We start from the raw sequence: 16127 nt of genomic DNA, 5'->3' as shown, positions 1-16127 counted from the left end.
TGCACGTTACTTGTTAAAAGTGCGTGTCAAATCTTATTATTTTTTTCTTGGTTTGCAAGAAGTATGCTCACTAGTAGTTTTTTGCAAACTGATGGGACATGGGGAGGGCCTAGGCACACTTAAACTGATGTCTGTGGATTCAAATTGTACACAAGCACCAAGTGCATGCACCCATGACCATAAAGATTTCCAAGATAAAAGTACCACATAGTGACTTGTGTAGAAGATGAGCCCAGTCATTGACTTGTCTTTGGGGTGTCCCTTTTACACCAACCAATATGCTAGGAATATGTCTTTTGATTAAAGAAACTCTTGTTTTTTTTTTTTATTTGTAGAGTTCATCATTCTGGATGTTAGCTTGTGCAGTGAAAGAATTTGTAGCAAAAGAAGGCAATGGAAATCTTCCAGTACGAGGCACTATTCCAGATATGATTGCAGACTCAGAAAAATTTATCAAATTGCAGAATGTGTAAGTCAATATTTTATATGTCAGTCAATATTAACTTTTGAAAGATTCAAAAAGGTTAAAAATGCATTGCCATACCTCATGCAATCTTAGAATGACACAGAGCGCCCAATTGTTTTGCTGCTATTGGATTCTTTTTTTTTTTTAAGAAATTAACAGCGGGATTGTACAGCAATTTCTGTTTGTCTAATACTTTTACATAAAAAGTGGCACATACTTTTCTTGTTGTACTACAAGTAACACATTGTATGAAATATATGCTTTTTTAGTCAAGTGTGAATGGTTCACAAAACTGTTCAGTGTTGTGCAGGAGGTTCTGTACTTCCTGGCATCTGGGGTTCCTGTTCTGATATCTCTAGTTTGATGTACTAGTGAGTTTTCTCTCATTTCATGTTTAGGACTGCATGTGTATCCAGCTAGTGTATATGTATGGCATTCCCTAGGCTAAGTCTGCATACTAGGACTCTTCCTAACTCAGTTCTGTCATCACACAGTTTGTATCTTAATCTTAACATTTATCTTATGAACGTTTCTATATTCAGTTCCTAAAATGTCAGAAACTTGCAGCTGTTATTGCAGTTCTGAGATCACTAACCAAGATCCACATTTGCAAAGGAAAAGGAACATATTAGGGGGCATTGCCATATATGCCATCACTGCTGCTTGTCACACACAGGGGATGAAGAGAAATGCTTGAAGTGTTTAACAACTTCTCAGAACGGTCAGTTTTGAAGTGATCCCATTGTATTAGTTATACAGGAACGTTTCTTCCACGTTCCTGGAATTTTGCCAGACTGATGGGAGAAGTTGGAGAATCTGGGATCAGGCAAGTTCATACGTGTACACTAGGCTAATGACCAAAATGGCATTTTTAAGTCTAGCCATATATTCTAAATGTATCTAACAAGTTTGGTACCCTAAATGTTATTGTTAGGCATATGTGTAATCTAGGGCATGTGTGTGGTCAAACATTTACAGGTTGCCTCTGTCCGTTATCAACACAAGTGGCAGACCAGGGTGAATTTCTTATTTCCCATCCACTGGTCCAGGCTATGTTTGAGTAGGGATAGGAAAGAACTCTGCTTCATGTGGATAGGAAGCCTGTTCCACAGGAGGAGTATTGTCTGAGACACATAGTCGTCCCTCCACCATGTCCTGTCTGTGTCGCAAGCAAGATTTAAGTCCCTGTATTGGGTAGCTCTGATGCTATTTGTTTTGCAGATAAACATGATGTCCATCAAAGTGTGATCATGAGATGACTTTTATGCCAGACATCTGTAGGGGACAGAATATAAGGGTAGGGCTTTGAGGAGATCTGCATATGACTTGTTAATGCTCTGTATTCTTTTTATGAGGAACCTCTGTGAACATTCCCGTTGTTGCATGTGCATGGTCAGGTACATACCGAGGGGGGTATTGTGCCCAGTGATGGGCTTGATGAGGGCTGAATACAGCGGAACAATGACTTCCTTAGACCTAGATGCCATACCCTTGCTTATAAGTTGAGCAGTATAAAATGATTTCCTTACTACGTTAGATAGATGTTGGTCAGAAACCAAGTTACTGTCTACATACATCCTCAAATCCATGATTACTGTGTGTACTCTTAGGTGTGTGTTATCAATGAGGTGGTTTCTTAGTGTAGCCAACTTCCCAAAGTGTTATGTATTTTTGGCAGGAAATTTTGAACTGCATTTGTGGCACCAGTTATTTGTCTGCATTAGTCCTTCTGGAGGATGTTAGTTTCTTGGGGGGGATTCTATGACTGCTCCCAGTTTACAGCCATCTGCAAACCTCGTTAACCAGAGGCCCTTGACATTGGCCTTGACTTCCCAGAAGTAGAAGCCAAAAAGAGAGAGGAACCAGCACTCAGCCCTGAGGGAATCGGCTAGTGACTGACCTCTTTGTGGAGGTGGACGTCTCTCTCAACTTCTTGAGTCTTATCTGGAAGCCAGCTGGCAGCAATCCAGCATGTAACATAGGGGTTCTTGCCTAATTTTGTGAATTTGTTACAGTGCCTGAGTGGGGTATTGTAGTAGATGCCTTAGCCAGGTCGAAATGGGCATTATGCACCATTTTGCCTTTGTCCATTGCTTTGCTGACTTCTCAAGAAGTCTACCAGATTAAATAGTCATGATCTTCTCTTGACAACATCAGCCTGGTTTGGATCTAGTGTCTGGAGGTTTCTAATGTCATTGTTAATCATTTCCGTGATAATTCCTTCCCTGATTTTGAATGCAAGACTAGTCAGACTAAACGGTTTCTAGTTTCCAGCGTCTGTAGAAAGGCCCACCTCTCATGCAGAGAGATGACTGTTGCAATTCTCCTTTTGCATGGCATGAAGCCTGACTGAAGACTCTGGTTAAGTAGTGACTCCAGTGATCTTGGTGGGTCATGTTTCATGCATTTTAGGAGGCATCTTGGGATATTATCAGGACCCACTGATCCGGTGCTCTTGGCCTAGGAGCGTGTATTTAGGACCAGTTCCCTAGTGATGGTTTGGTGGGTATGGTCAGTAGTATTTCTTGAGAGGTGACTGGGGGGGAGCTGAATTTGTCAGCCAGTATATTTGCTATATCTTCTGGATCTGTGTAGGTTACTCCATTCACAGTTAACTCTGCACATTGTTGTGTACAGTCTTTGAGGTTACAGGCATAGCTAAAGAAAGCCTTGTGGTTGTCCTTGGCCTGGTAGGCTATTTTTTTACTTCAGAATTGTTTTTGCTAGACCTGATTCATGAGAAAGTTTTTAACCTGCTGGGTGTTCTATTTCTTGACTTTTACTATAACTTTCTTCCTTATGTTGTACAGCCTTTTGATTGAATTCTACCAGGTTGGCTTGTTTTTTGTTTTTGTTCTGAGCTTATTTCTGGTATGCACAGCTGTCCCTCTACATTTATTAACATGATTGTATAGAATACTGTGAACAGTTTCGCATAGGCAGCTGTGATCTCAGGGTTTTGGGGTTGGGTTGAAATGTTTTCAGTTTGTCATTTAATAGAACTTTTGCCTTAGAATAGTTTCTAAATGCTATAGGTTTAGCTGGGGACACAGGTTTTATCTTTATTTTAAAGGAAACAGTTTGTGTTCCGGCCTTATTAGAGAGGACGCTAGACTGGGGGGGTGCTGCATTCTTCCATGTTAGTGAGGATCGGTCCAGTATGTTTGCTTCCTTAGTTGGCATGTGGATTATCTGGTCCAGGGTATTATTGACAAAGTCCGGGAATCTCTGGGCCAGCAAGTTTGTGGTCATGTATTATTTTCAGTTTATAGTGATGTTGAGTTGTTTAGTGATGGTCTCCAGTCAGTTTTTTAAGTATGTTTTATGGGTTTCCCGGTCATAAAAGATGATCTGTAGTTTGCAAGGATATGGTAAGGGACTTTGCGTATGGTAATTTGGAACTGGAGAAGCTGAAATATGTCATCCTATTTGACCAGCCTTGAGGTATGTTTGATTTTGATGTAAGTTAAGACACCTCCACCTTTAGTCCCTTCCTGTGCAGCAACTGATTTAAATGGATGTAAGACATTGTAGCCCTGCACTGCCGTGGTGCTTTAAGGAGCTTTAATCCATGTCTTGGTAACTGCTCAAATGTCTGCATTCTTTAGTTTGAGGAGAGCTTGGAGGGAGTGGAATTTCTTGTTTAGACTTCTGGCGTTGAGCAGTAATAACTTTAAATTTTCTGCAGTTGGTTTTGCTATGTCAGAAGGTTTGTCAGTTTGGTATTGCTTAAAAAGGCACAATGGTGGAGAACAGTGTTTTATTCACTACTCAGAAGCCTAGAGGGGACTGGTGCAGACCATCCCTAGCAAGGCAGTGTGGTCTATCAACCATACCCTCCCATGCTGATAAACATTGTATCCCCCCCCTTAGGGAGTCACCAAAAACTAAGCCAGCTATTAAAGTTGGTCATCTTTTGTTCATATCGGTGTATCACCCTTGGAGGAGGTAGAATACTGGTTCTTACCAGCCTGGGACACACAATCTGACAGCTTCATCATGTCCTGCTTCATATAATCTGGAGAGCTACATCTCAGGACGTTTACACCCATATGAACTATGACTGAGTCATATGAATACTTGCAATCCAGTGACCCAAGTGCATGCATGATTTGGCAGATCCTGGCCCTTATAGGCAACTGACTGTGACTTTCTCTTTACTCCTGGTGAGTGGGACATCTGTGTGTCACATTGGAATCCCCTGTGACCAAAATATTTGGTTGTGTGGTGGCTTGTCTTATGGGCTTTGAAGTTGAGTTCATGCAGTGTGGCTATATGTCTTGTGGGTGTTGTTTTGTGGAGTACTTTTGGGACTGCTGTGGATATCTGTTGTAGGTCAATTGTCTGGGAAGACTTTGGGGTTTAGGAAAATTACTTTTAAGAGTTTCAGCATATGTGAGTCTGTCTGATCATACTATATATGGTGGGTGTAGTGTGTGTATTTCGGACTGCCTGGTTGGAGACGTGTGTGCTTGTATATGAGAACTTTACCTCCAGTTCAGTGACATTATGTAAATGTATCTCTGTCATACCTATCAGTTTGTTTGAGAATAAGCAGGCTGTCAGTAAAAGTAAGATAACTGCTGTGTTGCCCGAGGACGCCCATAGCCACCAAGTTGACTGCATAGATTGCAGGAAAGTTCATGTCTGTGGATGTTCTTCATGTTTCATTGTTGCAGTCATCACACTTGGATTATCCTGCCAGTGGTAGCCCTCAGTTGAGGGATAACCCAAGTGTGATGACTGCAACAGTGAATACACTTGAACATCTACATTTATGATAAGTGTACACAACTGTACTTTTCTGGCTGTCGCTGGGTATTCGGTCAGTAAGTTGTTGCAGGAGTGAAGAGTAGAAATTGGAGTATCTACTGCTAAGCACACTGGGCAGTGCTCATCTCTGCAAACTAGTTTCTCTTTGTGTAGCCATGTAAAAGGGTAGTCTTGTTGGGTCAGTAGTGTAAGAATACACCAATTAAGTACCTGCAACAATTACAGAGTAGCAAATTGCACAATAATGCCTGGAAGGCATCTAAAGAAATGCAGATTTTAGCAGTCAGCGAACATTGCTACATTAGGAACTTTTAAAAAGATTTAGCATGCAAATATACTAAATAAAGCAAAAATAAAGCAGTAGCAGTTTAATACAGCTAACTGAAGTGCAGCAGAATAAAATAAATGTCATAGCTGCCAGAGATGGAGCAGGATTAATTCAAGACCCTCGCAGAGTGTGGCAAGGATGCCAAGCAGATGGGAGCTCTGGGAAAATAAGCAGGAAACAGTTTGTAGTAAGGAAGGTTTACTCAAGAGCAGTACTGATTTGCTGAGTGGGCACTCACTATTATGAATCTGTGGAAAACAATGAGTGGGAAAAGTACTTGAATAGCTTGCATAACTGACAGTGGCAATGAATGAGGTGAACGAGGGACTTTGGGAGTCAGATTACCATAAGGAGCAAAAGCGAGAGAGAGAGACTTTTGAAACCACAACAGGCAAAGGTTGGAAGGGCTGGGGAAAAATTCAAGCTGCAAGAAACACAGCTAAGAGAGGGATCCAATCAAATAAAGCCAATATTGAAGCTCTGTGACTTAACCTGCAGCAATTCACAGTTCACCTAGGTCTTTAATTCTGATCTACAGGCTAATGACACCAGATAGGTTCAAATTTCAGAAATTTTAGTTTTATAATGTGGGCAGGAAAAAGGTTAGGTAAGATACAGCAACATGGGAAAACAGTAGCAAAATAAACATAAAGGCACTGGAATGCAACTTTAAGCAGGCAAATGATGAGCAGAATATAAAACTCTAGTAACAAAACTGGAATGTAAACAACAGTAAAAGCACTGAAGCAGAAATCCTGCAGCAGAATTTACAGTACTGTCACTACTGCAGTCCCACTACAGTCTAAGGCACCAGCCTGTGCAGAAATTTACCAGTAACACTGATGTTCATCGTGCATACAGCTGCAGTCATAACAGATGGGGTTCTCCTGCCGTCAGGCGGGTCCACGGTTGTCCATATTCCAAAGTCTAGGTCCGGCGTCAGTTGTCGTCGCTTCTTCCCTGACGTCAGTGTGACAGGGGTATAAAGGAACCAGCCAACGCCATTTTCTTCAGTCTTTCTTGCCGCACGGTGCCCGAAGCAGAAGCAGTTCGCAAGTGCCGGTCGGCCAGCTCCTGAAATTACGAAAAGTTTGCAACAGAAGTCTTCATGAAAGCTAAGTACCCCGTTGGGGAAACTTTTCTTGCCTCAGACCGATGTCAGACAAAGTTAATAATTGTATTTCATGTGGGAAGCAAATACCGCATAAGGATTTTCATTCCCTCTGCATTCCTTGCTTAGGCCCAGACCACGACGTCTCGGTCTGTCGTTTTTGTGCTCCATTCAACAAACGCACCATTAAGCGTCGGGCGGAGTTCGCCCAGCACTATTTTGGCAGAAAATTTAACTATATTATGTCGTCGGATACTCCGACTCCAGTTTTGTCTAAAAAACGCAAAGATAAGGACCGACACACGAGGTCCGCGGCCTCTACCGACACCGCACCAAAGCCGACTACAGGTGGTCCGGTTCTCAGCGAGGCGCCTATGCAGCCCCTGCCTACCGACGACACTTCATTGGCGGTGTCTTCTGTGCCCGAGGTCGCAGGCTCCTCGGCCCACACCACGACTACAGATACCGAAGCCACTCTTGGTGGTGAAACTCAAAATGTAGACAGGTCTGCCTCCTCTCAGGGTGTCTTCAGACCTTCCTCTTCTTTTTCCATCAAGGCTTTCACTAAGTCTAAAGCAGCCATGCATTCTAAGAGACCAGCTACACAGGGCCCTTCTCCAGGCCCCATGCCTAAAAAACAGATGCTTAAAATGGCTGAGGATTTAATTACTCTTATCAGGGGTTCTCACCCCCCCCCCCGACAAAAGGCCCAGAGTGGAGGAAGAATCCCCCTCCTCTGACCAGGCCTCCATTATTTCAGAGCACTCGGCTGAACAGGAACATTCTTACTCCCCTTTTGAAGATTCTGATGCAGAGGAGTCCATTCCCTCTGTCTCCCCTCCAGAGGATTACTCATTTGGGGAAACCTTGCATACCTTAAAGGAGCACTTCCACTGGGAAGGCCAAGAGTATTCAGATTCCAAGAAAAGGCTTAGGGATTTTCTCTTGCTACCTCAGCACAGGCCTCTGGCTATACCTCCTGTCTTAGACATACTAGATGATGTGTATTCGGAGGCCTGCCTTAACCCGGATTCTTTACCTCCAGCCCCAGTCAAACCTGACAGGTACTACCGGGTTCCTGACTCACACCAATTTCTATACAAAAGCCATGCGGCCGACCCAGAAACTATCTCACAGGGCCCCAAGGGAATTAAGGCCTCCACTGCTAAAAATCCTTTACCTTCCAAGAGAGATTCCAGATCTTTAGAAAGGTGGGGAAAAAAGGTATACACCTCAGCCACCTTAACCATGAGGGCATTAAACTGCCAGTTCCATATGTTAAAGTACCAACAGTTTCTGTTATCACAGTTGAGAAGCAAAATGTCACAACCTGAACAGCCAGACTTGAAGGAGTTGCAGGATTTGATGCATAGTGCAGAACAAGTGGGTAAACATACCTTGCAATGTGGTTTTGATGCTCTAGAGGCCTCATGTAGAGCTGCTGTTACAAGATCAGTCATACGTAGACATGCCTGGCTCAAGGAGCAAACCTTACCAGATCATGTCAAAGCTAAATTACTAGATGCCCCTCTGCAAAAGGATGTATTATTTGGTGTTAAAGCTGAGGAGGTATTAAAGAAAATGGAGGAAAAGGCTAAATCAATGCAAGCAGTGAAAGATTTTCTACAGGTACAACCTCCACGTTTCAGTAGAAATTGGCCTTCCAAAAATTGGTCCTTTCCAGCCACAGACAGACCCCAAAGAGGTAGATACAGACGCTCGAGGGGCAGAGGGCAATCTCAAGGATTGTTTAGAGGCAGACAATGGCAAGCTCCTACACAAAGAGGTGGTGAGGATAGTTCGCAGCCATTCAGAAAGCAAGCCCAATGACTTTCCCCTTTGCATGCCAAGCAAGGCTCAAATGGCAGCACCCTTAGGCGGAAAACTGGCATTATATTCGAAAAATTGGCATATTGTCACAAAAGACAAATGTATCCTGGACATTATAAACAGAGGCTACAGATTCCATTTTCACACCCTTCCAAAAATGAGAGGCCTGCCAAACCTGCCACACAATCAAAGGGCAGAGGCACAAAGACAAATTTCAGATCTCATGGACATGAATGCTATTCAAGAGGTACCTACTCAAGAACAAGGTCAAGGTTTTTATTCCAGACTATTCCTGGTACCAAGGAAGGGAAAAGATTGGAGACCTATTTTGGAACTATCCATCCTAAACATATTTTTACTCGTACCAAAATTCAAGATGCTCACATTACAGCAGCTTCTTCCCATGCTGGGCAAGGAGTCTTGGCTGGTAACATTGGACCTCAAGGAGCCATACCTGCATGTCCCAATCAGACAAAATTGCAGAAGATACCTCAGATTTCTTGCAGGTTCAACCCATTATCAATTCTCTGCATTGCCCTTTGGCTTATCTACTGCGCCCAGAGTATTCACAAAATGCCTGGCATCAGTAATTGCCTACTGCAGACTTCAAGGGATACAAATATACCCATATTTGGACGACTGCCTGATCCAAGCGGACAGCAAGCACATACTTCTGAAACATCTGGCTTTTGTAATAATGTTGTTGAATTCTCTGGGATACACAGTCAACAAAAAGAAATCAAGGCTAATACCCTCTCAGAAAATAATTTTCCTGGGTGCCAACTTGGACACAAACACCCAGATGGCCTACCTCACGCCAGAGAAACAGGGGCAACTAACTCAATACTTCAGAAAACTAGCAAATTTCACCAGGCTGACTGCAAGGAAAATCCTGCAGGCTCTGGGATTCATGGCATCTTGCATCCTACTAATCCCATGTGCAAAGCTGCATATGAGGAAACTTCAATGGTAACCGAAAAACCTATGGTCTCAACACAGCCACAGTTTGGAAACAATATTACCACTAATTCCATGTCTTCAAAAGGAATTTCTGTGGTGGGCTCAAGCATGCCAAACAAACACAGGTCTCCCATTCTGCAAGCCTCAAGCAAATCAAGTCATCACAACAGACGCCTCGGACTACACCTGGGGGGCGCACATGACAGATCGGTGCATTCAGGGCAAATGGTCCCAAAAAGAAAAGCACCTTCACATCAATCAAAAGGAAATGCTAGCAGTAATAAATGCTATTATAGCTTTCAAAGACCTTCTGCATCCAGGTCAACTATTGATGAGGACAGACAACACCACAGTAATGTGGTACATAAACAAACAGGGAGGAACCCATTCATACCCCCTATGCAGGCTGGCCATGTCACTTTGGAACATGGCTCTGGAATTACAAATCGAACTTCAAGCACAGTACTTGCCAGGCAAGGAAAACATGCTGGCAGACAACCTAAGCAGAAATATGACAGATCCACACGAATGGAAGTTGCATCCTCAGGTTTTTACAGAGATAATACAAGCATGGGGAAGGCCAGACATAGATCTCTTTGCCTCCCACAAAAATCACCAATTGACAAAATTCTGCTCAAGGACTTTTCATCCACAGGCCTGGAGAGTGGACGCTCTCTCTTTCAGTTGGACAACAATGACAGTTTATGCCTTTCCGCCTCTTCCTCTGCTGCCCAAAGTTCTATTAAAAACCAGAGCAGACAGACCAAAGTTGATTCTCATTGCTCCAGACTGGCCAAGACAGCACTGGTATCCACTCCTGAGGAGCCTGACGCATTCTTCACCATGGACCCTGCCTCTAATGCCTCTTCTTCTTACTCAGCACAGCTTCAAAACTCTTCACAGTCAGCTGAAAACACTCAATCTGGCCGCATGGAAGATTCCTTAACATCACAACAGACCCTACTCTCCAAGGAGGTGCAGGATGTCATTTTGGAGGCCAGAAGGCCGTCTACTAGAAAAGCTTACTCCGCAAAATGGAAACGGTTTTGTGCCTGGAATGAGAAAAAGGACCAGAATCCTGGAAAACTGAATTTACCTCAAATATTACAGTATCTAGCTGTGCTGCTAAGCAGTGGACTTTCATTTTCTTCCATCAAAATCCATGCCTCAGCCATTTCTGCAGAATACAACACTGATCCACCTTTATTCTCTCACCCCCTCTTAAGACAGTTCCTCAGAGGGGCGAAGAACATAAAACCCCCAAGGAAACAACCAATACCTGCTTGGGACCTCAATTTCATTCTAGAAAAGCTGACCTTGCCTCCCTTTGAGCCAGCTGCCTCAACAGATTTGCAATATTTGTCCTGGAAAACAGCTTTCCTTCTGGCTATCACCTCAGCTCGCAGGGTATTGGAACTACAAGCCCTCATGGCTGTGCAGCCTTTTATCATCTTCCATCAGGACAGAGTTTCATTACGAACCAACCCGTCCTTTATGCCAAAGGTGGTATCCAGGGTAGCTTTGAATCAGGCTATCCACTTACCGACCTTTTACCCTAATCCTCAAAACAAAGGGGAGAGACTACTGCATTCCTTGGACATCCACAGACAGCTGCGTTATTATTTGGACAGAACAAAGCCTTTCAGAAAAACAGAACAGCTCTTTGTGTCCTATGCTATAGGAGCTCAAGGGAAGCCAATTTCCAAACAGACAATCTCAAAATGGATAGCCCACTGCATGCGCTTTTGTTACTCTTTTCATGGTAAAACTGTACCTGCAGGCATCAGATCTCACTCCACAAGGGCCACAGCTACCTCTGCAGCTTTCCTTTGAGGAGTTCCTACCAAAGATATTTTGGAAGCAGCCACTTGGAGTTCTGTGCATACCTTCTCCAAGCACTACCACCTACCATTATACTCCAAAACTAGAGCAGGCTTTGCCACTGCAGTCTTGCAGGGCATCCTGGCTCCTCCTAGTTCCACCTAGTGCCTACCCACCCCTTTCTTAGCTTTGGGATTCTACCCATCTGTTATGACTGCAGCTGTATGCACGATGAACATAGTACAGTTTTGTACCTACCATAAATGTAGATGTTCGAGTGCTAATACAGCTGCAGTCCAGGTTTCCCTCCCTCCTTCCCCTCTTGGGACAGGCCTATTGGCTAACACCTCCTCTTACAACCTGATTGGGGTATTCATTTATGGTGTATTTGCTTGCAACTACTGTATTTTGATTATATTGCATTGCTTTATTATATAAATGTATGTATTGCCTTCCTTCTGGGGGCACCTGACATCTGGGGCAAGAAAAACTGAACAAAATGGCGTTGGCTGGTTCCTTTATACCCCTGTCACACTGACGTCAGGAAGAAGCAACGACAACCGACGCCGGACCTAGACTTTGGAATTCGGCCGACCGAGGACCCACCTGACGGCAGGAGAACCCCATCTGTTATGACTGCAGCTGTATTAGCACTCGAACATCTACATTTATGGTAGGTACAAAACTGTACTTTTATGGAAGAATGTAATAAATTACTAAATGAGGCTCATGTCTGGTATTAGTTTACAGTTACGCCACAACTGTGAATGAAACTACAAGACTAAGACCCCAGAATTCAGAATAATAAACAAGTAATTATGTTTATGGAGAAAGAAGTGCAGTATAATGTATAAAAAATGCCAGGATCTTGCAGTAATTCACAATTTTCCCACAACTGCAAGTAAAGCTACAAGACTGTTGTCCCAGAACAGACGGAAGAATGGAAACAAATATTTTTTTTTTTTGGCAAAACATGGAAAAAGCAGAAAAGTAGAAAAGAATATTATCACCACACAGTTCAATATCTGTGCCATCTGAAAATATATAGCAGATCTGAATTAAAAGCTTTTTTCTTCCCTTTTTTGATGAAAAGCTTGTTTCTCACAGTTCCGGGCTTTCCATGCCTGTCACGAGTTTTGAATAAAAGACCCCGGGAGGGAGTAATCTGTACCGATTGTAGCAGGCTAGCTAGCTAGAGAGACATCCAATAAAAATAATCAAAACCTCCTCTTACAAAACTTACCGTACCAAAGGAACAACAAGCCACAAGATTCTGCTCGAGATGCATCTCTTCCCAAGAACAGAGGGACCATGGATGCCAATCTTAGAAGTGTCTTGCTTAAACAGATTTCTGAATATGTCAAGGTTCAAAAGGTTAACCTTGCAAGCATTTTTGCCCTTCCTTTTACCTAATGCCTTCTATGAACCTGAAATATGCTTAACTTCACGTAACCCATAGTCAGGAAAGATGGGTATTTATTCAGATTCGAAGCAGGGGATTCTCACTTCTAGTTGACTTAATTGTCCTTTGGTGTGTTTCCTCCACCCAGTGCATTTACAGTGTATGTGGCTCCAGTAATTGCCTTCTTCGACACCAAGCACATCTATGTTCACTCATACCTGGATGACTGCCTGATATAGGCACCAAACCTAGAGGAAACACTGGGACACTTCAATTTGCCCTTCCTTGCTGGCAAAACTTGTTACTGTCTTTGAACTTATCAAAGTTACATCTACTACCCTCAAGTCAGGTCTTGTTCTTGAGAGCTTATGTAGCCCTATCAAGCGACCTTGTTTCTGCAAGAAAAAAGTCCTGTTTTTGACCAGTTATTTCAGCTGTATTTCAGCAAAACCCACTAAGTGCTACAGATTTCCTCAAGACACTATATTACATGGCCTCCTCAATCTTGAAATTCCTGCTGGTAAAACTACTCATGAGGAATCTTCACTGGTACCTAATAAACAGATGGTGTCCACATGCTCACTACTGGCAGCTTCCCATCTCTCTTCCATCCTTCATAAAGAAAGAGTTGTCATGGTAGGTATAACACACACCATGTAGGAAGTCCACTCGAAGATCCAGGGAGATCTGGGACAAAGGGTGGAAAATAAGACAAATCAGCACAAAGCAAAATAGCAGCAACACTAACCCTCAGAAACTTGAAGCCCATTTGGAAGTAACGGCTCCTCCACATCCTTACAGACAACACCATGCTGTGGTCCCATAGAAGTCGATGATCTCTTAATCATCATACTTTCTGGGCTGGCTGGTTATGGAGGTGAGAAGTCTGGCCCAGGCATCCTGTATTCCTTCTCAGGAAGACTCACTGAGAGACCAGCTGAACATGGCAGAAGTGTATCCTCAAAAATGGGTGCTGCATAGGGATATCTTTCTGTATGTCGTTTACATATTGGATGTGCCAGAAATGGACCTTTTTTGCCAGTGTAGAAAACCACTTAGGAATTTCTGCCCCAGGACATCAACTGAGGATAGATGGCTTCTGATGCTCAGGCCTGTCTGCTGGAGCAGGCCTGTTTCTGTAAATTTTTTCCCTCCAAAATCTCTTCTGTTGCAGGTAATTCTGAAGATAAAGGGGGACAGCTTCCTTTTGACTGAGGCAACACTGGATGTCCTTCCATCTCACTGTTGTAATATTCATAACCTGTGGAATCTCTTGCCATGGATAGCACTACATCTGGATAGTATAAAAAAGCCTTTAATTCTTACATCAGATGAGAGGCCGCGGTGCTGCAGCTGTTAGCATTGTTGCCTCACAGCAAGAGGTTCTCCAGTTTGATTCTCGGCTGGAGCACCTTCTGTGTGGAGTTTGCATATCCTCCCTGCGATTGAGTGATGCTTAAAGATATGCAGGTAGGTGCGGGCGTGAATGGGCGTGCCTTCGTTGAAGGTTGGGCGTCGGGCTAGCACCTTGGCACTGTAAAAATCTACTGCTAATCATAAGCGGACTGACGTTCCGCAGTGGCGACCCCTAACCGGGAAAAGTTGAAAGACATTACTTTTTAGCATCGTACATCAAACATATGCATCCTGCATCAACATATGGCATAAAGGTGACGTACAGAAGCTCCAAACTCAGAACGGTCTTGCCTCCGTAGTTGAACATCGATGTGAACACTCTTATCTGTGCTGGTTATACTGAACCCTTTTCAGGTAAGTGCCCTGTTGAGACCACCCCTAGGGTTTTCGGTTCTTGCATCTCCTTGGTGTTCTAGGTCTAAAAGATCTAGGAAACCTTATTACTCTAGTGAGAAATCAGATTCAGGTGTGAATTCCTTGGCCTGCTCCTCCCAAATGCCATCATTCTTGGATTATGGCTCTGAGAAGGAGGAGTCCTTAAGCCCTGAATCCCCTTTGGAAGAATTGTTCTCTGTGGATGTATTGGTTCACATGATGAAGCATTTTAAGTGCAATTGCTCTCAGGTTTCTGACATCCAGAAAAGATATATTATGAGTTGTTGCAGATGGACTCCCCTAAGACTTCTGCTGTTTCCCATTTATTGGCTGCTCTCCTCGATACTTTCTTTTGCTTCTTTGGCTCCTGATTCAAAACGTCCTGCTTCTAAGAAACCTGACCATTTTTATAAGGTGCCTGATGCTTTCCGGTTTCTTTATAAGTGTCATCCTACTGACCCTGCTGTGGTTTCTATCTCTGCTAATAAGCCTTCTCGGATTTTGCCGTCTTCCAGGCTTCTTCCTTGGATAAGGATAGTTGACTTATGGAGAGGCTGGCAAAGAAGGTCTGTACTTCTACCACCCTGGACGTTTGTGCTGTAAACTATCAAACTCACTTGACCAAGTATATTTATCTCTTCTGTCTCAGCTTGGGGAGATTCTGTCTAAATTGCCAGATTCTGAGGCTATGTCCACTGCACTTTCTTTAGTGGGCTCCATATCTTGGGTAGCTTGTCACTCCTAGTGCAGTTATGATGCTGCTGATACCTGTTCTAGAGCTGTTGCTTCAGGCTCCGTCATGAGATGCTTTTCCTGTCTTTGTCTTCAGGCTTTGCCTTATGATATTAAGGCTAAGTTTCTTGATACTCCTTTGGATAATCAAAATCTCTTTGGTACTCCAGTGGCTGATTTATTTACAACCTTACCTGACCAAAGAAAAGTCATGAAGGATCTTGAGCAGATTTTTCTCACTCCCATTCCTAAGTTTCAACAGAATTATATAGCTGAAACTGCTTTTGTTCGTAGACAAACTCATTAGTCCTCCACAGGTAAGAAAATCCCTAGGTGTTTTTTTTTTTCTGACAAACCTATTCAGACATGTAGACCTCAAAAGCCTTCCTTTCAGGACAAATCTGCCTCTGTCTGACATTCTGCTCCTCTTTCCCCTCAACCAGATTCAGTTGTCTCTCAGACTTTCTCTGTCACTCCGTGTTTTGGTAACCGATTACTTCTGACTCTTGGGTTCTGTCAGTCATCCATCAGGACTACTTCATGGTCTGGAAATCCTTTCCCCCTTTTCAGACATTCACCATTTTCTGGGTTGTTGCAGGGTTTACTGGATCAGGTCATCATTCAGTCCATTCCAATGCCCATTCAGTCCATTCCAATGCCCCTAAGAGTAATTGAGTTTTACTCCGGGATTTTTTTTGTCCCCAGAAATGGGGGGTGTTCCTGGAAGCCTGTTCTAGACCTTTACTTTTGAATACTTTTCTGAAGGATGTTCGTGTTTCACTGCTGCAGTCATTACACTTGGGTTATCCTTACGTTTCTACTTGGACAAAACAAAAGCTTTCAGAAAAACTGAGCAATTGTTTGTAGCATATGCTGTGGGATCACAGGGTAAGGCTATTTCAAAGCAGACCAT

At 43.3% G+C, this 16127-nt stretch overlaps 1 protein-coding gene across 1 annotated transcript in view; it reads left to right on the top strand.

The window, feature by feature from the left end:
• The window catches only part of NAE1 (NEDD8 activating enzyme E1 subunit 1), a 1377685-nt gene that overhangs the window by 685169 nt on the left and 676389 nt on the right, over positions 1-16127 (top strand). The window contains exon 13 of the mRNA XM_044081916.1: positions 336-469. Within this exon, the coding sequence (XP_043937851.1) occupies positions 336-469 (134 nt within the window). The remainder of the gene's footprint in view (positions 1-335; positions 470-16127) is intronic.

This window comes from Protopterus annectens, chromosome 8.part1 (assembly GCF_019279795.1).
Source record: "Protopterus annectens isolate FY-2018-M chromosome 8.part1, PAN1.0, whole genome shotgun sequence".
Classification (NCBI taxonomy): domain Eukaryota; kingdom Metazoa; phylum Chordata; order Ceratodontiformes; family Protopteridae; genus Protopterus; species Protopterus annectens.
This window is presented reverse-complemented; position numbering and strand designations above follow the sequence as displayed.